The 26,316-nt window shown below is 45.2% G+C and overlaps 1 protein-coding gene across 1 annotated transcript in view; it reads right to left on the bottom strand.

The window, feature by feature from the left end:
• sspo (SCO-spondin) overlaps window positions 1–25,808 on the bottom strand; it is a 67,718-nt gene extending 41,910 nt beyond the window's left edge. The window contains 49 exon segments of the mRNA XM_068709572.1: window positions 153–228; window positions 431–633; window positions 681–766; window positions 769–907; window positions 1,020–1,147; window positions 1,272–1,392; window positions 1,741–1,868; window positions 1,980–2,084; window positions 2,750–2,798; window positions 3,080–3,239; window positions 3,983–4,133; window positions 4,228–4,410; window positions 4,556–4,693; window positions 5,165–5,317; window positions 5,443–5,674; window positions 6,405–6,502; window positions 6,664–6,786; window positions 6,906–7,139; window positions 7,224–7,391; window positions 7,463–7,584; window positions 7,961–8,075; window positions 8,320–8,525; window positions 9,254–9,463; window positions 9,562–9,655; window positions 10,130–10,279; window positions 10,427–10,536; window positions 10,990–11,117; window positions 11,482–11,684; window positions 12,486–12,620; window positions 12,733–12,989; window positions 13,069–13,163; window positions 14,772–14,982; window positions 17,015–17,255; window positions 17,368–17,533; window positions 17,630–17,848; window positions 17,936–18,108; window positions 18,328–18,469; window positions 18,564–18,705; window positions 18,790–19,042; window positions 19,142–19,298; window positions 19,569–19,694; window positions 19,863–19,948; window positions 20,088–20,246; window positions 20,872–20,974; window positions 21,093–21,316; window positions 21,492–21,662; window positions 23,648–23,730; window positions 24,869–25,078; window positions 25,756–25,808. Coding sequence (XP_068565673.1) covers window positions 153–228; window positions 431–633; window positions 681–766; window positions 769–907; window positions 1,020–1,147; window positions 1,272–1,392; window positions 1,741–1,868; window positions 1,980–2,084; window positions 2,750–2,798; window positions 3,080–3,239; window positions 3,983–4,133; window positions 4,228–4,410; window positions 4,556–4,693; window positions 5,165–5,317; window positions 5,443–5,674; window positions 6,405–6,502; window positions 6,664–6,786; window positions 6,906–7,139; window positions 7,224–7,391; window positions 7,463–7,584; window positions 7,961–8,075; window positions 8,320–8,525; window positions 9,254–9,463; window positions 9,562–9,655; window positions 10,130–10,279; window positions 10,427–10,536; window positions 10,990–11,117; window positions 11,482–11,684; window positions 12,486–12,620; window positions 12,733–12,989; window positions 13,069–13,163; window positions 14,772–14,982; window positions 17,015–17,255; window positions 17,368–17,533; window positions 17,630–17,848; window positions 17,936–18,108; window positions 18,328–18,469; window positions 18,564–18,705; window positions 18,790–19,042; window positions 19,142–19,298; window positions 19,569–19,694; window positions 19,863–19,948; window positions 20,088–20,246; window positions 20,872–20,974; window positions 21,093–21,316; window positions 21,492–21,662; window positions 23,648–23,730; window positions 24,869–25,078; window positions 25,756–25,808 — 7,419 coding nt within the window.
• Window positions 25,809–26,316: the final 508 nt, after the last annotated feature.

The following is a 26,316-nucleotide window of genomic DNA, read 5'->3' as shown; positions in this document are numbered from 1 at the left end:
TTTTTAATAAATCCAGTGTGACTCATATGCATCATATCTGGTAGAACCTTTTCTAATCCATTGCTCTTTCGTTTAGATTACAATAGAAAGAAAAGACGTGTATATGAGGACATCGGTGACACAGTCATGAAGAATTTGGAGTGTTGTCTCACCGTTGATGTTACTGCAGGATGAGTGACAGCAGTCTTGGGTGGAGTCCTGAGGGGAGCAGGGGTGGGTGTGTACGCTCTGTAAATAAGCACACAACAATGAAGAGGAGAAAGTACCTAAAACCCTTCTTCAATACTGTCAACACCAAGAATGAAAGAGGAACTGGATGAACAGAGATGACATAAAAGAGTAAGGAGTGGATTAATAACATGATTTATCAATTATCACAATAACTTCAACGACTATTACCACTGCTGCAAATCATAATAATGCCCTCCACCTGTCTGACTGGGTGGTGATGTCATGAGAATGGCAGCCAGTTTCATCCTCTCCTTTAGGACAGTGGGGGATCCCGTCACAGCGCAGCCCTGCCTCGATGCAGCCCCCTGGTGGGGGGCAGGAGAACTGACCAGCAGGGCAGCTGTGTGGTGTGACGGCTGTAGTGAATGACTGCGCACCTGCAAAAAGGATTTCTACGTTCAGCTTTGGTATGTGTGACTTATAAATCCTGTTTAAGGAAACTGAAAAGCACCAGAGGTAACCTGGAGGAGAGGAGAGCATTTTAGAATCACGTTTGTACACCTAACACCAGTAGAGTAGCATTGAGCTACTGACCATCTCCACAGCCCATGATCTCAAGTCGAAGGTAGATGCCGTTCTGGAAGTCGTGCGGCAGCAGGCGGACGAACTGAGCCGACACCATCCTGTCCAGTCGGATCTCTGCCACCCCTCGGTCTTCATGGTTACCATGAAAAACCTGGAAATACAACGGCGCTGCATTAAATTACAAAATGTGAAAAAGTAATGGCAAGTGGCCTTGGATGTACGGGATGGAAAGTTGCATGGACTTGGTGGGTGTGATGTGTAACCTTGGCTCTGGGCCGGGCGTCCGTAACGAGCTCTTTGTAAGTGTACCACTGTCTGCCATCCTGGCTGAACTGGAGGTAGAAGCTGGACACGAAGGTGCCAAACACACCACCGCCCTGGGTTAGCACACCTACAGGAGGGATGGAAAGCATTTACCTTATTCTACTGCGACATAATATCACATACGGAGTTTGTGTTTAGTAAACCAGCATTTCAATCTGTACTTGTTCTAAGGCCCCTGCATGAACGTTTACCAGTGATGTTGTACTGTTTCAGCAGGTCCGTCTGCAGGTATGGGCTTTGTGTGTTGCGAGTGTGTCCCTCAGGGCTCCGGTGTGGTAGGTCCTTATACTCATCGGGTTCTGGACTCCAACCCTGCAGATGAACAGTTTGCAGATTACACGTCACGTTCATGTTGCTGCAGCATGAAAGATTTATTATTTTTTATATATATATATATATATATATATATTTGTAATGTCACGAAATTGTCAAGCATTTTGTTGCTCACTCCAGTTGAAAAACCTTTTCAGGGAAAAAGATTTTCATTTAATTTAATTTAAGCTTTGCTGCGGTGATGTTAATAATATGAATTGACCCACCACTCATTCATTTGATTATTTTTAGTGCTAGTGGGGATTCAGCAACCTGCTAAAGGACGTTTCACCAGGATGAACGGTACAAAGTCAGGCCTTATTGTATAAATCTATCGTCTGGACGTACCTGGAGGTCTCCATGGGGGTCCCACCAATGCAGGCGACCTGCCTCAGGGGGGTGACCAGTCTGCTGTGACGAGGCACTGAAACTGGAGGCTGGGAGAGTCTGAACACCCAGAGGAGACCAACACTCACCTGAACATAGAAGATAAAGTAAATAAACCCAGGGATAACAGTCATAGATGCTTAAAAGGCTCAAAAGCCCCACCAGAGAATCTGCATGACGATCATCAAAAATACACAAACCTCCAGCAGGAAGGGGATATGTGGGAACCAGAGGTGTAGTGCCCTCTGCTGGCTGGGTGGTCACAGTGACGGGGCTAACTGTCACAAGAATGCTGTCATTTCCTCCTACAGAGGTGTTGTAGAACGGAAAGAATAATGTCGGAGAACATTCACTTTATCAGCACAATGTTTGCAACACTGAACTGGACCTTATATCTGGAGTGCTGCAATCTTTATAAAGATTTTATTTGACTTCTCATCTCATTTACTTCATCTTCAAAAGCTCTGCATGCATCTTTAAGTTCAAACAAAAGTATAAATAAACTACAACATGTACATATTCTGTCACAAAAACCCAGTGGACGTTCTATGAAGTTTGACATTTTGACTCCTACGGTCGTGTTTGATAAATTGCTGGGTCTCTTGTCAACTCCCACTCTCATATTTTGAGATTTCTTTAGCAAGTACAGTAAACAGTCTTTTGACCATGTGAGGTATGTCTGTGGTCAGAAGAAGAAGAAGAAGAAGAAGAAGAAGGGGTCTCCTCTCTGCCCTGAATTAGAAGAATTTGTGAGCTTTTTTCAATTCAAGCATCCTCAAAACACTCAAACAAAACACTCCCTCCAATGGGGCACAAATATAAAAAAACATAATAGTTCCTGTCATTTATTGAGAGCAACGTCATCTCTGACAACATTAGTAACCATGAAGTGCAATTAGTTGGTAGGAAAACAACTGCATTCATCATTAAACAGGAAGGGCAGATAGCAGAACAACAGCTCTGATTTTACCTTGACAGTAGCAACACCTGTCTCCCTCTCCAGGCACCAGACTTTGGCCCTGCAAAAACAAACCAACATTCAACATTTGCCTCTGTCACAGGTGTGGTAGAGCTGCTATGGGACACAACTATGTGGAGGAGAAGCAAAGGGTGCAGAGGAGGCAGAGCAGTGGATTATGACGGTGAGAGTTTACGAGAGATAGGATAGCAACGCAGATGCATTCAAGCCCACGGTCAAGTAAATGTGCAAATGTTCCACTTTACTGCATCATATTTCCATAAAACATGGGCACATACTCAAGCAGCAAATACAGTAAGTGCAGATTTTACTAGATGTTACCTGAGGACATCCACTGAGAGCGTATGGACAGTAGGGGGAACACTGCACTGTCAGGTTGGGCAGACAGTGACATAACTGGCACTGGTCTGACCTCCATCTGTCTCCCACAGCATGGGACTGACCCTGGTACTTACACTCATCACACGGGTCTGTCTGACACCTGCACACACACACACACACACACACACACACACACACACACACACACACACACAGAGAGACATGGAAAATGCATGCTGGAGTCATGAAATGCATGCGAGTTTGCATGGTGTTTGCCAATAAGACAACAACGAAGGGAACCTCACAGTGGTGTAAAACGTAGATGATGGCCAAGTATAGTTGATCATGACAATATACAGTAAATATTGCAATACTGTCAGTAAGTAAAATGTGCACCAAACTGACAAGATCTCATGTGGAGAGAAGAGCTCATTTGATTTTGAGATGTTATGTTCAAGTGCCTTGAGGTGGTAATAGGCAAAAGGTCACGGGGTTATCAAAAGCAGAAGGGTTCAACCTCTGTGGACAACAAATACCCACACCAAACTTAATTCAAACGTTTGTCTTAATATCTCGTGTACACAGCAAAGCATTTGGGTTAATGTTGGGTGATGGCTCAAGTCCAGAAAGGTAAAGGGGCCAGTCCAATTCTTTTTTTAATTAATCCATTAAAAAATCGTCGTGATGGTGGCACTAACAAAGAAGTTGGGCGATGTCACCAAAAACATCATCAAATTATCCTCTGGGGACCATAAATCTCCACAGCAGATTGGAAACTGGGCCATTGCTTTTAAAGAAAACTGTTGGAGACGTTTTTTAGGAATACTCCTGTCGGGACCATGAATATCCAATAGTAGTAGTGTAGTAGCATAGTAGAAACAGTAACAGGACAGGGCTACATACCGGCGGGCCTTCCTGTATATTCCTCTGCATGTTCTCCCGTCTCCATGCTTGATGGGGTTGTTTGGGCTCCGGAACGACCACTGGACACTCTGAACACCACAGGGCCCCAAACACTCTCCCCACTCAGTCCACGACGACCAGCCACAGTGCACTGCGGCAGTACAAAACCGACTGTGTTGGATCGCTCAGACTTTGAGGAAGACTTTACAGCGGTTTTGGTGAGCCTGTGTGTCTGACGGACTCACCTGAACAGTCCGGGTTAGGCCGGCATCTCTGCGTCCTTCCCCTCTCACAGACACAAATCTCACAGTCCACCTTCATCTGCTGGCCCGGCCAGTATCGCACGCCTGCCACCTCACACACACACTCCTCTGGTGACACACACTGTTGCGTATGGCTCATCACCAGGCCCTCCGGACACCAGCAACCTGAAGTCAGAGACAAGTTGATTGTGAGGAAAAAAGAAAAAAAAACGTGTTAGAGAAATGAAAGTAAAAATGAAATTTGGGAATTTCAAAATGGCAAGAAACAAAAATATATTTTAAATTTCCTTCCAGATTCCTGCTGACTGACCTGAGTAGCAGGGAGCCTTTGGATCACAGGTCGTCCCACTGCTGATGTGGGCACAGGACACTGGGCACGGGGCACAGCTGTGTCTCACCAGCCCAGTGGGACAGCTGGTGTTGGCACAGCCATCGTCAGGACACGGCTCTGGGTGGGACAGGGACGAAAAAGAGAGAAGTTTAAAATAATAATAATAATAATAAAATCAGTTTTTTTTGTGCAATGGGCCTGGATTTTTTGGATTAATTTTGAAACACCACTATCAGATGAGTTTTGAAGCAACATTTTAAGATCACACCAATTTATATTAAGAGTTCCATTTAATAATGCTTTCATTATTCATCAAATTGGATGCCAACGGATTTGATCAAAAAAACAAAAACATTTACTCTCTTCATTTGAACTAGTTGTGAACAACAAAACAGTCCTCGTGAAAACAATTAACAGCGTGTTTTTGTGGATTTTCAGTAAACCAATCTTTTAAAGCGAACACTTTCCCCCCAAAAGTCTTGTACAATAATGAGACATTTGTTGCCATTATGACCAATTATTTTAGGCCAACACCACCTTCATTATCCTTTATTTTCACTTCAATCTTAGTCCTCAAACAGCTCTTACCGATCTCCATGGGTAGGTTGGACGGTCCAGGGAGCTGGGAACAGTCTCGGCCTCCGTAGTGAGGGGGGATGCAGCCTCTGTGTCTGACCTGCACGCCACCACAACCGCTGGAACAGTTGGACCAGCTCACCCACGGCAACCACTGACCATCCACTGGAGAGGGGAGGAGAGAGCGTCACATTTTAGAAACAAATACTGAACATTTTACTATGTATTCAAACTCTGAGGACCGTTGTTCTGAAACATGCTGTATTTGTCGTTCATGTCCACCTTCTTACCAGGACAGGTGGTGTTGAAGCACTGCTGCCTCTGGGAGTCCTGTCCCCGGCAGTGACGCAGCGGATCTCCTGTAGGACAGGTTCTCTGCCGGCTTGTGGAGCCTGTACCGCAGGAGGTGCTACAGGGGCTCCACGGAGCCCAGGAGCTCCAACTTCTACAGCCCTGCTCATCAGTGGGGCCTCCAAGTGGTGCTAGTGAGGAGTCTGGGCAGTCCACCACACCATTACACACCTAAGCAACAGGGATGTAAGTGAGGGGGACGCACATTTTGGCTGCTTTCATGAATTTTTTATGTGAGGAAATGCCAATCTTTCTTACATATTCCCAGACATAAATTCCTTAATATTTTATATGATGCATGCTGATGATGGCTAACCAAGGTGACTGTTAATTAGACCTTATCACCACATCAGATTTATGTTTTGTTCATTTTTAAAGAACTTGATCATTTGATTTGTGTGTATATGAAATAAGAGGTTAACCCTGAGATTAAGATTTCATTGGTTAATATCAAATCTTGAAGTTTTCCCTATTTTTCCAAATTTTGGTGGCGTCCAAACTTTTCTGTTAAATTCTGTTAGTTAAACTAATGGTGTCTTGTGATGTGCCATCCTTCTTTTGTACTAATGTATGGATTTATAAATCATAATTGAATTAGTTATAATCGTTACATAGCTTGATATGAATTCATTATTATGTATTAAATCTGCTACCAGCAACAACGCTCCAAGAACCTCAATAATATCAATATGCAATGATTCTACAGACTGTCTAAACTATTTAAAACTGAGGAAATCCTGTCCAGATCCTCAGATTACAAAAGGATGTGGAGGATTAGACGACTAAAACTTCCTCTGACGTCACGGTGCAAAAGAGAATTCTATAATTGTTCTTTATTATTCAATTACCCACTACCAACTAAATACTTAATGTGTGTCTTTCTGGTAGTGAATATACGTACCATATTAAAGGGGACGCAGGATCCGTCCATGCAGGTAAATTCAGGGCAGGAGAGAGTGGTGTTCCTACTGCCAGGGGGTTCTGGTGAGACCGTTTTATCTGGACAGAGCAACATTTAAAAAGTATGAATAAATATACAAAAGATCACAAGATCCATCAACTTTGTGAATAGGGGAGACTGGGATGCACACTCCCTTGCTCCACCTCTTCTATCCTTTCTTCCACCCCCCCCTTCTTCTTCTTGTCTCATGAGAACTCACCACACACCAACTCATCGTCACCCAGGGGACAGTCTGGGACGCCATTGCACACTAGCGACATGTTCACACAGGTGCGGTTGTCGCACAGGAAGCTGCCTGGGCAAGGCGGTATCCGAGTAGAGCCTAGCGGTCGGACAGAATTATTGTCAAAGACTGTTTCTGTGGCCTGATGATATCAACTCTGGGGTTTTCTTAACGCTCAAATCCCATAATTATCACATGTTGTATTTACAGGAACTCACCACAGTTGTCGATACTCTCGTCTGAGGCGTCCCTGCACTGTGGGATCCCGTCACAGAGCTGCTGGTAGTCCACACACTGGTCCCCGCTGAGACAGGCCACCTGGCCGGGGCCACAGAGGGCGGTGCACTGCTGCTCATCGCTGCTGTCCATACAGTCTGTTTCCCCATCACAACGCCAGGCCTGAGGGACACACTGCCCACCAGTGGCACAGCTGAACTCATAGGACCTACAAGCTGGAGCAACAGGGGTGTATTAGAGAACCACTGAATACTGATAAACAACATCCTCCCGTATCTTTAAATCATGACCGTCATTACCTGAAGTGGGCGTAGTCCGGGCGACGGGTGACGGCGTTGTGACAGCAGTGTAGCAGTCGGTTCTGTTCTCATCCTCTCCACCTCGGCAGTCTGCTGTTCCATCACACAACTTAGTGGCGGCGACACACGTACCGTCACTACAGGCAAACTGGCCAGGAGCGCAGGTCACTGCCACACAAAAAGGATTTGATCACTGATTCAAACCATGAGACAAATAATCGCTGTATTAGTATTTGTACCTCTACTTGGACAGACAGCTTCGTCTGTTCCAGAGGGACAGTCTCTGTGTCCGTCACACACTCTGTCTGCAGGGACACACTGGTCCCCAGGGCACTGAAACTCCCCTGGTGCACACTCACACCTATAACCAGGAAGAAATATTAAGATTATGATGACATCATGTGGTGCAGTCCATCAGTCACTGGACGGGTGCCGCTCAGAAACAAAACAAAAAGAAAGTACAATCTGTATGTTGTGACCAGACGTGGGCTGAAGAGTCATTTTCTCATGTGAAACATTTATTCTGTGGTCTTGGGACTTCTCCTGGTAAAATAAAGGTAAAATAAATTTAAAAAATACTCTTGAGGGTCTGTGATATTGGTGGCATTCAGCTGATTGCTGAGGACATAGTCAAGATTTTTTTCTTGAGCAAACAAACTCTGCAGAGCATTTTAATGCCAGTCCATGTAACCACCGACGATCCCAAATACCAAAGTTCGGCAGAGCTGAAAACACACCCCCTCTCGTCACTGAGGTCCCCGCAGTCATCATGTCCGTCGCAGCGGTGGAGGTAGAGAATGCAACGTCCTCCGGCACACAGGAATTCCCCCTCATCGCACACCACACCGCAGTCTGGACCAACGAAAGCACAGTTCATCACATCGTCACAATCACACCGTACAGAAAAGTAACCGTGCAAGTATGCCCGCGTGTGAAAACACAGAAAACAATACACTAAATTGTTAAATTGTTGAAAGAACAGCATCTGTCTCAATAGAGTTTTCGATAAAGCACCTTTCTTGATAAAGTAATGCTGATGGAGAGCTTAGTTTGACAGTTGTAGTTTGTCTGCGGTGTATATTGCTGGATAGATTACCTTGCTCGTCAGACCCGTCAGCGAACCCACAGTCCAGCCGTCCGTCACACACACGGCTGGCTGGCAGGCACTTTCCGTTGGCACACTGAAACTCCCCCGGCGGGCACAGGGGCATGGGGGTGGCAGGGCCACAGAACTCCTCATCCGATTGGTCAGCACAGTCTGGGTGGCCGTCACAACGCAGAGCCGGGTTCAAACATGGTCCACTGCAGGGGGGGGGGGGGGGTGTTCAATTCACTTTATTCACTACTGTAATTGTTTTCTAGTAGCAAAGACCGCTAGTTCAACATCTGGTACACTTGAGATTAGCGTGACAATGGATGATTAGCATGTCACGATCTGGGGTGTAGCTTGCATATAACGATTATGTTAAAATAATAGCGTGACAATATGCTAGCATGCTAAGACGTACATGTCTGGGTGAAGCCTTAAAGAACACATCTCCACATTTAGACAACATTATGCTTTGGGGTACATTTCAAACAAACTATCAACAAACTGCTGCTTTAACATGCTAGCTATACACATGTTAGCACATTACATTTAGCATTTGAGCTAACATAAACACTTAGCATCTTTTAGCAAATTTGTGTGATTTCAATCAGTATTCTTACAGGCACACTGTAATAGAACAAACAGAATGTTGGCCTGTTGGTGGCACAAGATGAAAAGTTAGTGGCTCGTTATGTCTCCAGGATTCATCCTCTGGAGACCATGAATGTACTTCCATTCCATTTAAAGTGTCCAGATGTTTCAACAATGTTTTAGAGGCTGGCAAACAAACTATGCCATCCTCAGAGCCACTCCTTTATTTGGGTAAAAATGTCTCTGTTCACCAATAAAGGCTTGATCTTAATCCCTTCATTAATAATCTTCCTAATCTCCACACTTATAAACTGTGCCGGTTGATAAACTAAAGAGATTTTGGATTCACCTTGGTGTGCCGGTACAGCGGAACTGGTCCGAGGCGCAGGTGGAAGGGCAGATCTCATCCGAACCATCGCCACAGTCGTCCTCGTTGTCACACACCCACTGGGAGGGGATGCAGCGCCCCCCAGCACAGGTGTACTCTGAGTCCAGACAGGGAGGGGGGGCAGGAGGGCATGCCACACCCTCACACTGCCACACGCCATCCTCACAGGAACTGGACACACAAAAGGCAAAGAAAAACCCCTTTAAATTGTGATTATTAGAGGTATAAAAGAGTGGAATATACGTTTGTAAGCATTTAGATTTACTGACCAGTTCTGGCAGTGTTGAGTGATGGTAGTTCCAGGTGGAAACATGGAGCCCTCCCACTCGCATGGACACCGAATGGGAACTACACAGCTGTCCCCTGTAGAGCAGGAAACACACTGACAATCCTGCTACTCTTAACGCTAAGCCAAGTTTGTCCTGATGGTGGCACAAGGCCAAAGAACATGGGCTCATTCAAATTCAAGCCTGTCTTCTTGGGCCGTCACGTTTGGATATTTGACATTTTGTCCTGAGAGTAGGATGGCGGCAAAGTTCATGATGTGTACAAAACAGACAGGGTTCATATACTACGAAGCATGAAAGTACTGGAGTAAATAGCAGGGAGTCAAAATTCCTCCAATGGTAGCTGAGTTAAAGATCAGCTGGTCACTAATGCATGACTCTGGAGTCTGTCTATCCACATCAATCTGATCATCACTTGCTTCGTTATATAAGAGTTATCGAAGAGTATTCCACTAACTATGATCAACACAAATATGCCCGCAAGTACATCAAAATCCAAAGTGCAGATCAACCTCGGTGGCTCTGGATTAGTTTGGTTAAACTGGTTTACCGTGTTGGACGGTGCCAGCAGGGCAGAAGCAGCCCTCCACGCAGGAGAGAGCGCCACACTGGGAGTGTGGACTCTGCTTAACACTGGGACATGAGGGAGAGCAAGCTGGACCACAGGGGTCATACACCAGGCCGTTCTCACACTGCATAGCTGCAGGGAAGGAGGGAAACAGAGAGAAGAGTGAAGAGACAGGACCAGGTCAGAAAACAAAGGCCACAGTAAGACAGGAGTAAAGGTGCATGTGCACAAGACTTGACTGCGTGAGCGAGAACTGAGCATCGTGTGTCTTTGACGTACGACAGAGCTCTTGGGACCTCCAGCGGATGTAGACTCCTCTGCGGTTACACTCTTCACCATAGGCAGCAATGGCTGTACAGAGACACTCACAGTCCCCACCTGAGTCACAGCTGAGACACACACACAAAGCAATACAATGAATCTGATATCCTTCCTATTCAAGAGCATTCTGTGCAGTGTTTTCTGAGGTAGGTAATATATTCAACATTTTAAGATTTTAAGAATACAAACAGCTTATTTTGATGAGACAGGCTGAATGTATAAATAGGTTTCTTAATGTAGCCTGGTACACACAACAGGCTCATGAGATTGCAGTAAAATATTGTCCATCAGCAGACAGTCTTACTTCTCATTCATGTGTGTAAACCTATATATGGAAACCCATTTTGGCAATGTCCTGGAAGTTATGAAGAATATCTGTAAAATCAGTGCACAGGCTAACAAATGCTGAGACTAAAAGCCATTTATCTCCATGCATCCAAGCACCTGAATGCAAAGGTATTGTCCATAGTAGATGATATATTCTAAAAGATAATTTCAAGATGCTCAGTGCTGCCACTCACCCACAAGCATCGAAGACACACCAGTCATAATACTGCTGGAAGGGCACCTCGGGGTGGCACTGAGAGAAGAGCTCCTGAGTCAGGACCGCACACCTTTTCCTGGCCCAGGTCACCCTGTAGGCGTTAACCTGAGCAAGACAAACAGGGAGAAGTTAGCTTTGTTCTGCATGTGTGCGTATGAGAAAGACATAGCAAAAGAGAGATTTGTCTTGGGCATTCGAGAGAACACAGGTAACACAGCAGCACTTAGCCTCTCAATATACATATAATGTATCTGTATACAGGTACAGCCATTCAGTGACACACACAAATCCATTTGCCCAGAACATAAGCCCAAAAATATTACACAGATGCTCTAAACGTAGTGCGCATTCACCCTGATAAAGACGTGACATTGATATTTCACAAGTAAGTAAGTCCAAGTCTAATGTTTCTGCAAGTGTCAGTGTGTGTGTGTGTGTGTGTGTGTGTGTGTGTGTGTATTGAACTCACAGCACAAGGGTCTCGGAGGTCCTGGTCTGCCACGTCGGGGCAGGAGGGGCTGACCTTCCAGGAGTTACCAAACAGCTCGGCAGTCGACTCCACGATGCCCTGCCGCGTAGTGAAGTCGTTCTCTGTGTCCCCGTCAAAGTTACCACACAGGCCCCCGACCCGACCCCGCAGGTGGGCCGCCAGACGCACGTACACGCGCATACCTGGGGGCAACAAGTGGAATGGCAACAGCATTACCACCGACCTGCATCTACAGCCACAGACATAGGCAATGCGTGAAGAACTGTTTGCCTCTACAATACATTTCTGCAAAAACAATGGATTAAGTTCAGATTGAAAATGCGTAAAATGCGTAAAATATCAAACCTGACCCTGAGCATGAGAGGGTTGAGTGAGAGATTATTCAAAGAAATACTTCCCCCACAAAATGACTATTTGCATACCAATGACTCAACTTGTGTTACCTTGAATTCTTTTCCTCACATGCCTCCACGGTAAATAAAGAATCAAAAAACGGATGTATCAAAACATCTGTTTACAAACTCTCACGCAACCCTTGCAGTGTAAAAAATAAAGTATCTTTTATCCAGGCATACTCACTACTTCCCAAACACATGCATCTTCGTTAAAACCTTACTATTTAAAGTACTTTATCATAAAAAAGTACTGCACAGACAAGTGGCGTGCTTGCACAAGCGTGAGACCGTTTATCCAGAAGGTTAGGTAGTGAGAGAAAATAAATGTGTTTGGGAAGTAGTGAGCGTATGATAGATACTTGGGTTATACTCCACGACTCATACGTTGTGGGAGCGTTTGTAGATTTTTGATTTACTTTGATTTACTTTAAATGTATTAAGAATGTTCTCCACTTTTGGATTTCATTCACTGTGGAGGCATGCGAGGAAAAATATTAAACTTTCTTCACAAATTCTGGTTACCACGGTGTGAGTGATTGATGTACGAATAGCATTTTGGGGAAGAAGTTTGATGTGTGTGAGTCCTACCTCCATCCCATAGCAGAGTGACCCCTAGTCGGGAGGAAAGGGAGACAAACAGGCCGACTCTTTCCAAAGTCAGACCACTGCCACTGTAGGACTTCGGCAGACTAACTGGCATCCCATTTACCGTCACGGCTTTACCTAAAGGAGAGAGACGAGACAAGCTTACCTCAAGCAACCATCTCCTACAACATAGGCCGTGGCTCCAACCCCATCATCAGCCACTGCCTCCCCTTGTGACACTCCCTCCTACCTCTCAGCAGATGTATGACGGTATTTCCCAGGCTAAGGGTCACCGACTTTGTGCAGGTGACCCCGGTGCTGCCGCATGGCACGTTCTCTGCGATCACACTGAACAAACCGCTGGTCTCCCTCGCCAGCACGTACTGGCAGTCGCCCAGGAAAGAGTAACAGCGGCCGTCGAACGTCACGTAGTGCGGGTCACCTGTCGCCACGCACACACCGGTGCAGGCGGACTGGCCGCAGTGCCAGCGGCGCTCCTTGCACACACTGCAGGAATGAATGATGCATAGTTGAGATGGTTTCATGTGAAGGGGATGGGACGCAACGAGACAACTGCATGCGTTACCATGTGTTGCAGTCTTTGGTGATGGTGTCGTTGCTGTAGTAAAGTCGACCATTGTGGTGACAGGGGCACTCCTCTGGCAGAACGCAACGATCACCCTGAGGTCAACCGGAGAAGACATAGCGTACAGTAATATGAGTCAAAATTCATCCGTTTGAGTCATGATATCAGGCAGTGTTTCCACTTAATTCATCAGTTTGGCTGGAACAATACTCATTATAGCATTAAATATAAGTATACTGTATATATACAATGTCACATGTTATGATTAACAAATCACATCACTGATACTTACGGTACAATACCAGTATTTTTCTTACTTTTTCTTACTTTTGAAATGTAATAGGTTAAAGATTACTAGTTACACTGTTAAAAATGTAATACGTAATATTACTATTTGAACTACTTCATCAAAGTAATGTAACTAATTACATTTGATTACTTTTGGATTTGTTTTCTTAAGGAAAAGTCACCTGAGCAATGAAACTGAAAAGTCGTCAAACCAGGCAGCGTAAACCTCAAAACAGTACTCAACTGATTACTTTGTTTTACATTCTTCAGCATAACTCAAATTAAAATTGGAACAGAGCAACAGAATGAACGTAATATTCTACATTTCATCTTTTTACTGGAAAGAATATAATGGGATGTAACCCCCTTTGAAACTTTGTAACTGTAATTGAAATGCATACTTTTTCTCAGCAACTGTAACTTAATACAAATAAATTTATTTTACAATTAACTGCATAAATATATGTATACTAGTTACTCCCCAACACCGTATATAACACAGTGAAGGAACAGCCTGTGCGTTCATTGGGAGGAAAGTTGTGGGCCATGTTACATCTATAGCACATGCTAGCCCAGCTACATCGAAAGTGAAAGAAAACAAATAACCAAAATACACCTGCCAGTTATTCCCCCCATTATTGATATTAGCATGCTAACAGCAATAATTAAGCTGATAACTGGATGAAATGGTTATGAAATGTGGAAGTTGTTGCTGGTAAATACAATTAACCACAGAGAATTAAGCTAGCTGTTACCAACACTCTAGCTAACGTCAGTCTACGCATACCATTAAGTTAGCTCATTCATTTTTACACCCATAACTTGGTTTAGTCTCACTGCTCTATCAACCCCATTTCCAGCTGCATAGATCAGCTGTATTCAGCGAAAACAAACAAACAAATCCAATTTCAACTTAACTTAACCATCTAACGCCAAAACAGACAAAGTTAGCAACTAGCGTTAAGTTAGCTAACTTTGGCTAGATGGTGAACATAGTGGAGCATTTGGCAGCTAGCATTAATAAGACAGATCTATATTCCCTCGGGGGTTGTGGAGACCAAAACTGAGTTATTATTTACTTAAATATTGAACTTGCTTGAACAGTTTCTCCGCTGGCACCATGTGGTGTATACCTAGGGCAATACCTAGGAGTTTTTACTAAAGTAATTTAGCTTTAGCTTCACCAAATTGCAAGGGTCAGGTGTTGTGCATATACTGGCTCACTAAGGTTTACCAGAACGCTGCAATTGAACAGAGCCATCATTAATTACTATATTAACACCTGTGCTTTGCCTGCTATGACAAGTCAAAATGTCTGCTGTGAAAAAGGTCTGTCGTCTCAACATTTCCAATTTCAAAAACATATCGTTTATTCTGTATCCACTCAGAATACCACATTTTGAGTTTTCACCCACCAGTAGCACAGTTCCCTGGGGACAGACGCAGCCCGACAGGGGCTCTCTGCAGCTCGTATGTGCTACGCTGGACCCCTGCTGTTGGCCAGGGGGGTCCAGGCTGGAGCAGGTGAGGAGGCAGGAGCGCGGAGAGTAGACCAGACCGCCCGGACACTGGTTCACCTCCTCACAGCGCTCCTGAGTGCAGTTAAACAGCCCCCGCTCACACACACTGTGGAGGGAGAGGAGAGGGAGAGAGGTATTAGAATTTAGAAATGACATTGGCTGAAAGGAATTTAATTTTATCCTTAAAATGTCAGGTGGAGGTGAGGGGCTTTAGAAACCGGATGAGTCGCCCCCTGCTGGTCAGTAGAGAGAATGCAAGTTTAAGACACTTGTACATTACATTACATTACATTACAGTCATTTAGCAGACGCTTTTATCCAAAGCGACTTACAATTCAGTATCTATCAATATACCGTAGACGCAGCTATGGGAGCAATTTTGGGGTTAAGTGTCTTGCTCAAGGACACATTGACACGAGACTAGTGGCGCAGGAGCCGGGGATCGAACCACCGATTGAAAGGCGGCCCTGCTCTCCACTTAGTCACGGTCACCCATCAGCGTCACTCGGCAGAACCAGAGGTTGCCGCCTGCATAAAACAAATCAGGTAAGATAGTGATACATACTGTATGTGCGTGGATATAGCTAAGTTAGCTATGACAAACAGCAATTTTCAAAGATCTTTTAAATAGACAAACATCATATGTGTAATTCATGGCGCATTTTAAAAGAGATGTAAAAACATTTGTCGTGCCGTTGACTTCTGTACATCATTTGTAAAATAAGATCCCATGGGGGACAACGGAAGCTGCATGACTTCCCTTCTCTGTTTATGATGTTGTGGCAAAAATCAAGTTTGTATTCATTATAAGCAATGAAGACAGAACATAACGTGGAATAGCAGCAGTCAAGTTGCCCCAGCACGCCCTTAGGCACAATGCTGTATCTCTGCGGCCTCAAGAGAGTTTACTTTGGATTAGTATCATCAGATATCAGGTCAGTGGTCAGAGACACATCTTAACAGTTTCAACAGCATGAAAACAAGAAACCCAGCGACGATCGGCAGCATTCTAGTTCTTCAGTCACTCAGTCATTAGGATATGACTCTGTGACCAATAGAGAGATGATCACTGTGGTTATGTAGCGAAGAGACGTGATGAAATCAACCTATCCTGTATCAGCGAGCAGGAACATAGAGCGATTTCATCAGAGCTCTTGCACCACCAGGGTCTCACTGTGAGGTCGCGTTGTGTCACACATACATGTGGCAGTCTCTCTCACATCGCACACATTGGACGGCAGAGATTTCTTGAAGAGGGAGTTAAAGCTACAAAGTGTAGACTTTTTATGTGATTATAGCAGATGTATCTGGTAAAAACACCTAGATACTAATACTACAAATCCATGTATTAAAAATATATATGTTATATTGAAACAACAGCACGCAAATAAACTATGTCACAATGACGCCCCTGACCTTCCACACTGTCTTCAAAGAAAAACATTTGTTATTTGTTAATGCTTAGCAGACTTTGTCTTCAGTAAAACTGTCTATATCAGGGATTTAAGAGTTTATTAGCTCTTGATCTGAGTAGATCTAGTCACCCCATGGGATCAAAGCTCATTCCAAAGAAGGCTACCAGAAGCACATACTTATCAAAACTGTGCCAATATTATATTGTAGCTGCAGCTCCACTGACAATGGAGAAAACATGTTTGCACCTTCAGATTCTTTTTCGCAACCACCACATGATCAAAGCAGCCCGCCGACAGACGTAAAAGAGAAATGTCGGTTTTTATGACGCGCTGTAAAGATGTTATCTATGCAATTGGGTCAGTATTGTCTACCATGATGTTTCCTTCTGGCCTTATTAGTTGCAATACTACATCTGTGCAGCGATGTTAATATTTAACGTCTGCCAATAAGAGTCAAAGGAGGTTCTGTGAAGTGAGCCGATCTAAGTAACAATGAATGTGGCCTTTTACTTTTTGCTTGTACCAAGTAAATCAGATGATATTTTCAGTGAAAACATGATTCAACAATTCAACATTATTTTAAACCTAACGCATTAAGTTTCTGTCAATATGTTTTGAAAAGAGAGCACTATAAGACGTTGAGTGTTTTAGCCAAGGAGTAAATAATTAGTAAGTAAAATGAGTGAAACCCCGGACACGTGTTGCTCCCTACACTGCACATACCAGGTGTTACAGTTGTTCTGAATCACGGCCCCAGGCCGGTACGTCTTGTCTCCTAGGACACAGGGGCACATAGTGATGGGCACACACTGGCCCTGGTGGTCCTGCACTAGCCCCGGTGGGCACTGGCAACCCGGAACGCACATCCCACCGGCAGCGGCATCGCAGCTCCTTGAGTCGGAACAGGAGCCGCCGCAGAAGCGACCGCATTCCTGGTACACCTGACCCCCCGAACACTGGACCGCTGGGGAGACGGGGGGAGGAAAGATTTATGAACTACTTTGTACCAACTCCACATTGTTAACCAGTAATGGACATCCCGAAGGAAACCCTTTAACCGATGGCCCCCCGCTTACCGCAGAAGGTGTGGTTACGCCAGTGGACGGCGACGCCCTCCTGAGCGCAGTGTCGGGCGTAGGCAGTAAGGATGTTGCAGTGACAGGCCCTCTGCGGAGCGCAGCCGCAAACCTCCGACAGACAGAGACGGAAAAAGGGCTCCCTCTCCACCACGTCATGACACGCCTGCAGAAATCAGACGGACGGGATGCATGTGTGAATAAGAGAGAGGGAGATGAACTCACCCCTGAGATAGTAGGAGATTTAACGTGCGAACTACACCTGAAACACGGGACTGTGTATGATGGAGCACACTGTCTCCGCGTAGTTCCTCCTCTGGGTGTACGTGGTGCAGGGGTCAGGTGGAGCCCCTCTAGGTAGAGCACAGGCCTCTGTCGTGAATTTGCTTGCGAACAACGCCACACTGTTCTCCACGTCTCCTTCCGGGGTGGTGAAGTCATCATGCTGGTTCCAGGTCAGCGTTCCACAAAGGCCGCGCACCTTGAATACAGCATTTCAAAATAAATAAAATCAAAAATGCAAGTTTCTGTTGGCAAAATGTGCGTTGGGACCGGTTGCGAAGGTCACCTTATTTGCGAAGCCAGGCTGCAGGGTGATGAGGGCCAAAGGTCCATCTAGGTGCCAGAGCAGCTGGGCTCCAAAAGCCTGGATGAGGAGAAATGAGGAGGAGGCCCTACGCACAAGCAGGTCCCCCGTCACCACAGGCAGGGGCTCCCTCAGGCCATTCAGTGTCACTGTACCTGGAGGGAACAACAACTGCAAGCAATCAGGAGGCAGCGGACACCACCAAAACACAGAATTCTTCCTAGCCTGTGACTTAAATTCAATTAAACTAAATTCAATTATTATTTCAAATTCAATTAAAATATTTTTTTTAGAAAAAGTTCATGCCTACATGTGTTGAATTTGAAAATACTGACAAGCATAAGTAGTCAGCTTGCAGCTTATAACTAACTCACCGGTGTCTGTGATGGTGACTGTGGTGCGGAGTGCTGTGACTGACATCTCCCTTAGACAACCCAGACCTCCTCCACCTCCTCCTCCTCCCGCTGTACACTCCCCGCAGCGCACACTCACCACCAGCTTCCTGTCAACAAAGTCCTAAAGGCACACAGAACGTAAGCTCGAAGGAGAAGGAAGAATGCGTCTCATAGTGTGTGTAGCCGTGTGCGCGGTCGCATGTCCTGCACCTCACCTCCACAGCAGTGTAGGAGCAGTCTCCTCCCTGTAGTGAGTACCTCTTTTTGTCAAAGGTGGTCACCTGCAGCGCCCCCATCAGGCTGCACTGGGCTGCGCACTTCTCCCCAGTACACTGCCATTGGCCTGCTCTGCACACACTGGGAGGATTATGGGTAAAAAACAAAAAGTAAACAGGAGGATGGATAGTCAGAAAGAGAGGAAGAGATGTATAATCCGCTAACCAGGTGTTGCATCGCTGCTGTATCCGGTCCCCTGACTGGTAGGTGCGTCTGCGATGGAAACAGGGACAGTCGTCTCTTGTCAGACAGAGCCCCTGGTGGAGGTAGAGGCCCGGCGGACACTCGCAGCCGCCCACACACTCCTCCCTGCACTGACCCATGGCCGCAGCGGGCCCGGGGGGCTGGGGAGACGTGCAGCTGGGGGGACAGGAGGACACACAGTCTGAGAACACCTGACCTCTGGGACAGACGCGACCTGGGAGGACAGAGAAAGAGATGAGCGAAACAGAGTTAAAGGGCCGCACCGGTGCTTTTGCATTTTGTCGGTATGTTACGAACTGTTCTATTTCAGTACCACACAGGGTGCCCGTCCTCCACACCATGGTGACATGTTGCTGAGCACACTCTCGGGCGTAGCTGGCCAGGGTGTCACACACCGCCAAACCCCTGTCCTTGGGCGGCAGGCTACAGTACAGGTAGAGACAGGTGTCCATGTACGCCGCTGGGTCCAACTGAAAGACACAAAGACACAAAGTTATCACATGTGGGTTTTTCAAGAGTGCAACCTGCGTCAAATAGCATGCAGAAAAAAATGACTGCCTTAGGAGTAAATCATTTGCCTCCAGGAGCACTTTAATTTACAGCTCATCACAGTCTTGGCTTTCAAATAAATTAGACTCGTAATAACCAAAAAGGACAACCATGGGGTGGAAAAACAAAGAGTTAGCATTAAAATTGGTCACGCCAGGTGAGCGTGTGTATAGGTATTAGGGGCCTCTGACCCGGAGGTGGCAGTGTGCGAAGGGGTCTTCCAGCAGTCGGTGACACACTGACTCCGCCTGCCCGCGTACTGCAGGGTCTCCTGAGACGTCACAGCTGTGGCCCAGCTCGGCCGCGTCGCTGCAGCCCTGAAGGAAGAGGCTCCGTTACAGAGGGTGCTTCTCATGGAAGTACTAGAAATGTCACAACACAAATATCTCATACTGGTGTCTCATGAAGAAAAATAATAGTGGAAACAAAAAGCTCTAATTTTGCAAGAAAAAGTGATATACTCATTAAAGCACTCAGTGCAGTACTTCGTTGTGCTGGTCGGGAACTTTCCACGAGTTGCCGAAGCTAGCGGCGTACTGGGACACAGCTCCGCCCATTGTGGTGAAGTCATCTGGGGCAGGACGCAAATAGGTGCGTTAACATTAAAACGTAAAAGAGTTAGCTCAGTTGAATCAAGAGGAAAATGTGTGTGCTGTTTGCATGTGTGTGTGTGTGTGTGTGTGCTTTTGCATCTGTCGCACTTTCCCCACCGTCAGCATTGTTGTTGTAGACTCCACACAGCCCCCTGGTGGCCGCCAGGTGCTCAGCGGTCACCGTCAGGTACACGGTGTTGGTCAGGTCGAACTTCACTCTCACTCCCAGGCCGCTCTCCACAAACACAAAGTCTCCCAGCCAATGAACACTCACTCCTGTAGGAGGTCAAAAGAATATGCCAGCAAATATTTCTGGTGGAGGTCAAGGAAGCCATCACTCGTGTGCGTCCATCCATCGTATTACTAAAGTAAAAACGCAGCTTATTGCAACTACACAGTGGTGGAAAGTAATTAAGTACATTTACCCAAGTACTGAATTTAGTACAATTTGAACGTACTTGTACTTGACGTGTTTGTGTTTCGTTAAACTTTTACTCTACATCTCAGAGAGCAGTATTGTTATTAACTCCACAACATGTATTTGATAAATGAGGTTACTTTACATCTTTAGAATATTAACACCAACATATTATTAACACATGAATGATGATGTATTATTACAGAATAAATTACCCAGCAGTATATAAAGAAGTTAAAACCTTCAACAGCTGCAGTAACAGATGATCAATAATTATAATCCAATAATTTAATATACAAAGTATGATTATGAACACACATTATGTACACTTGGTTCTGTTGGTTCAGTGCAGGTCTGAATGTGTCATGATGTAACATTAGCATCAGGGAGATTTTATTCTATTTTAAGCTTGTCTCATGTTAACAATATCAGACTAGAAATGGAGCACAGAGAGAGCTTTACTAACAGCGGAAAATACTTTACCATTTTGGAAGAGTGGTTCTCCATTTGGAACGGGGAGGTTGTTCAGCGTTAAGTTCTTGTGGTGAATTGAAACCAAATCAAGACCCAGCATCATCCTCAAAGCCTGAAGGCAGAGGGCCACAGACGCATTAGAAAACCAGCTAAAAGCAGACATTTCTAACACCAATGTCCCTCCCAGAACACATCCCTGATTATACCCCTTCATCGTATATATTTCTCACCTTGCTGCAGTCTCCTCTCCCGTCACAGAGCGTACTGATGTAGACTGCCCAGGTGCCATCAGTGGATGAGGCCAGAAGATAAGTGCAGTCGCCCTGGAAGTGGAAGTGCTTCCTGTCAAAGGTGCGGTAGTGGGCTCCACCCCAGGACATGCAGGTGGCCGAGCTCTGAGGCGCCCTGACGCTACCCAGCAGACCACCTCTCACCAGAGGGGAGGTCTGGGAGTCTGTAGGGGAAAGGTATAGTGTGTGTTACTCATGTGATGTTGTCCTATGAAATACCAGTGAGCAGCTGCTAGCAATACATTTTTTAAAAGGAGAAATAAGTTCAGTGCACGTCACAAATGAATGCTCCAAAGCATGGTAGGTATAGGTCCAAAATGTGCATGGGTGCTCTCTGACCTGGAAGAAGAGTGTAGGAGCAGGACAAGCAGGTCTGGTCGGAGGCGTTCCTCCAGCTCAGCCCCCACAGGCTGCTGCAGCACTGCTCCATGGGCATGAGAGAGGAGTTATGGACTCCAGGGAACTCCACACAACTCCACGTAGAGTAACACTGGCCACGCACGCCCACACCTGGGAGGAAGAGGACAGAGAGAAGAAGTGAACGGAGAGTCAAAAGGGTTAGAAAGAAGGAGAATGGTCCTGGTATGGTCACCGTCTTTAGATATTTGAAATAAATGAGAAATATTGAGAGGTTTCAGAGCAGCTGGTGACCAAGTTGAAAATCTTGAAAGAAACCAGTGAAACATCATCCTGAGGCTGTTTGTATTCTAGTTTGGTTCATTTAAAGCAGTTATAGTGAAGTGTAAACCTTTGCACAAGGGAATAAAGAAGATTGATGCGACACATATAGGAATGTTATTCTTCTTTTCTGCCTCAGTCCTCAGTCCTTCCCTTCAGCCACATGCTCGCTGCCCCAGTCCTCTGCATATCTGTTCTCCATCCCCCATCCATCGGCCTCACACTCTCCCATCCGTCCCAATTACGTGACTCTCTCGCTTTTTCCCCTGCTCACCTGTTTCCACTCTTCCTCAACTGCCCTGCAGTCTATAACCGGTCCATTTCCTGCCAGGTTGTCGATGTTACTTCATGTCTGAAACCTGAACCTGAACCTGTACCTGTACCTGTACCCAGTGTGTGAAATACCCAGTGGTAATCAGGTCAAATCGCTTCTTGTAGTTGTCGTGCTGGTGTCCAAGAAGAGGAGAGCTGATGTCCTGCTTTAACCCAGGTTCTCACAAAAAGGCTCTGGATCAAGTCTGTCCAAAGGGGGTCCTTTTAGGTCCACAGAGAGACGTGAAGACAGGATCGCTTCAGGCAACCCGTTGAAGCTCTAGCTGGCAGTGTGGTTTAACGTCACGGCGTAAAATCGTCTCTCACTCTCACTATTCATATTTGTGAATAAATGTTTGGCAGTTTGAATAATGGAAACTGTTAGTAAGCTTTAAAAGACATTTTTAGTGACAATTATAAAGTGAGTTTAAAAAGTTATCAAAAGTTCAGATGATTTGTAGTGTTGAGGTATCCACCAAGAATGTCCGAGACACACTGGACCAAAAGCCTATCTCTCTATTCTTCTATTCAAATAATTGATTCACCAATCGATTAACTGACAATAAACGGTAGATCAAACGAATACTTGAAACAGAGTGAAACTGGGGTATTGCTGTGTACTGCATGAACGTCGATGTTATCTAACACGTCTACCTCCTGAGGAGCAACAGCAGCATTCTGTGGTTTTAGCATCTGGCTGACACACAACGGAAACTTCTAGGCACGTTATGGTTTTCACACCACTGAAAAATATGAAACATGATTTGTATAACCTTTAGCCTTATAGGAAGCGCTATCTTAAGGTGTGACTGACTTTTGATCCTCATTTAAGTTAAGACTGCGTAAACAGCTTTATCCAATGACTTGAGAATGATCTGTTGTCTATGGACCAGAAGGTTAAAGAAGACAGAGACAGAGGTATGAAGAGGCGGACAGAACAAAGGATCGCGCTTCTTTTAGGCTTTTGAATGACATTCCTGTTACGAGCTAAGGTTAAAATGATGTTTGGTTTGATGTGATTTACTAACTTGGTTGGCTCAGATTGTGTTTGATGCTCTGCTTGTTTATCTTGCATTGTGATTATAATGTTTAGACATTAGCTGTTATGGTTTTTAGTGAAGCAATCGGGGTCAGATTGGCATCTAAATCAGGGGTGTAAGGGGCAGGGTCCTGAAGCTGCCCTTCATAACCGAGCGAGGTTCACAACCACACGGGGTTCCTCCTCCAGCGGTGGCCCTTTAGAGCGGGTCCATCCTGGTCTACCTCCAGTCTTCTTACACCTGTCACACACACACATGAATCCGTTGATATCCGGCTGTCGGGGAGGCCGACGTCTTAGCCTGGAATAAGTGATACGACGGTGGCTAGTGTTATTAAGTTATCCTGGATTATCCTTCCACTGCCTCACTCACACTGGGAGGGGGCATCGGTTACGCAGCTAGGCTGCACACTTTTTCTATATATACAGTATAAGCACGGTGCATGCATAGTGTTCTTGTCCTCACCCTCAGAGCAGCGCGGTCCTCCCCAGCCCTCACAGCATGCCCTCACTGTCTTGTTCACCATCTGGTTCTCCATCTCTGGGGGTCTGGTGACACATCAGGTTGGAAATGTCACTATGGGCCAGTACCCCACACATACAACACGGTACCCTACCCTTCTAAGTGGCTCGCTAAAGGGTTAGAGAATATGTGCATTCATTCAGTAACATGTTCACTTTGTAAACCTGGTCAATTTTCTATTCAAAGCAAAGTCACAGACATCTCTCCCCCTCTGATACAATAAGCTGTTCATTTAGGAGTTACGCTCCTTTGTTCAAGTTTGGTTACATGAGTGACTCTGTAACATTAGGCAATGTTAGCAGATTATGACAATGACAGCAGAAAAAAAGGTAGGCCAGTAAAAGTCAAAAATATACTATTTTCATGAGGAATGGGTGAGTTTTTTTTCATGAATGTGAGTGACAAATGTGTGAGTCTCATTTGCGGTGCAGCGTGTCAGTCGGTAAAAGATGTGACGTTAAGCGCTTACCCAAAAGTCCACAGCAGCTTTACATGGGACTGGCAGCAGAGTACGAACAGAGACGGTAAAGGAGCTGAAAACACGTTTAAAAGACAACGGTCTCTGTTCACCAAACAACAGAGGCTTTTGTTTAGTGGCGCTCATCCGATGGCGCGGTTGCAACAGAGGCGATGAGTGCGGTGGCTGAAAACGTTATTGATATAAATCTTAAAAGTACGAGCGATGTAAGCTCTAAGCAACTTTCCTTTTGTCCAACGAGCTCTCAAGGGAAAAAGAAAGGTTGGAGACCCCTGCTTTAAAGCAAGTTAATTGGATACGGTTGTACTTTCAAAAGTACAACATGTACTTTAAAGAAAACAAGTCACATTAGGCATCGTTTTGAGAAATGTCTCACTTTTATGAAGGCAACGGCTCCTGCACTGGATTCCTTTTTTAACCATGATGCTGTAACATTGACATAATGTTCCTTCTATTCCCCCTCAGTCATACTCACCACCACCTTACCAACCAACAGGAGTCACTGTTGGAGCGACTCTCTGCACATATTTAAAGATTTTTATTTTCATGTGATCAACATCAGCAATACTGCCACGATGCCTTTGATCTTAAGAAAAAACCCTTTGAATGAGCTGAGTGATCCGGTTTACTTTTCAAACACTTAGAGACAAAGACGCGGGCTGACGGTCACTCAACTTTTCACTTACTTGTACAAGAAACAGGAGGCCTTGGGACCCTGTTGTTTGTAGTACAGTGCGATGCCGTCGTCGCCCCCGTGCTTGGCGCGCATCCTGTCCACATCGAGCCTCCAGGCCTGGGTGTTGTACTGATACACCTCAGAGCAGCTCACTTCCAGCTGCAGGCGCGGGGACAGGACTCGCTCCACTCTCTCCTCCGCCGTGTGGTCACACCAGTGTCTGGAGCACGACACACAGATCTTAATGTCCCCTCTGAGGCTTCCTTCTTAAAGTGTGCTGTTGTGACTAAAGGTACTGGTGTGATGTTTGGTTCAAGGTCCGGAAATCTGGGGTCAAGAAGGATTCTGCGCTCCACTAAAGTAAAGGTCCTCATTATAAAAACACATACCAAGACAGCACCAGACAAAGTGAATATGCAATGTCTTTATTCAAGCTTATACATCTAATTCTTCTTTTCTATAATGTGTTTTTGATAGAATAATACTAATTAAAATCATGTTAGTGCTACAATATTGTCTGCATGCACACCAGTCAATGAAGACTCACTCATTCATTTACTTGAATTCATACAAAAGAGCACAGACCAACGAGTACAATCACAACCTTCACAACTTTACCTTCAATATAGACTTTGTGAGTTTTGAACTTTAAATATTTACTGTAACAAGTATTTCTAATGAAAGCGAGTAGGTCAGAGGGTCAGGGCTCTTTGAGGAGCATTTTAAAATATGACTTTGCTCATGGCTTTAACCATGGTTATTGTGTTGTTTCAGTAGTTTACACAGTGATTTGTACAGTATGCAGTCAGACAGGTGAATCTTGTTCATAAGTTAGTCTCTATACCCGATGACACATGTCTACAAAATCATCTTAATCTAGCTTTGAATCATGCTCACCCCATTCCCATCACTGTCTGCAGTCCAAGCAGAGTCAGTAGTAGGGTCCCCATGGTCCTCTGCTGAATGTTTGTGCTTAAAGTTCCTGCAAAAAAGTTTGTATGCAAGTTTTGCTTTTTTATAATCAGACTTTTTAATTAAAAACAAATACAAAACAAATTGGCAGCTGAAGAAATTCTTCCCAACATTTAAAGATAAAATTCAGGCCGACAGCCCGATGAATGGACTCCAACCATCAATGTAATGATTGAGTTTAATGTGTTGCCGTGTTTCATTGTGAGGGATCAGACCGATCCATCTGAAAATTTAAGACATTGTTATAACCCCCATTGTTCAGCTACAAATAGCAAACGGTGCACTTACCTTTGAAGTGCTTTTGGGAAATATTTGCCATAAAATGTTTATACGTCCTTTCTTTCTGTCATTATTTTTTTGTGCGGTTCTGTCCAACAGTATTTCATACACTCCTTAGTTTGCCTTATGGGGGGGAGCGGAGCCCCAGATGCAGGCTTTTAAATGCGGGGGGTGACTTGTGGGATGGACAGTGGCGTCTGAACCTGC

This window comes from Cebidichthys violaceus, unplaced genomic scaffold (assembly GCF_023349555.1).
Source record: "Cebidichthys violaceus isolate CVI_PGR_0920_01 unplaced genomic scaffold, fCebVio1.0.p SCAF_15, whole genome shotgun sequence".
Classification (NCBI taxonomy): Eukaryota; Metazoa; Chordata; class Actinopteri; order Perciformes; family Stichaeidae; genus Cebidichthys; species Cebidichthys violaceus.
This window is presented reverse-complemented; position numbering and strand designations above follow the sequence as displayed.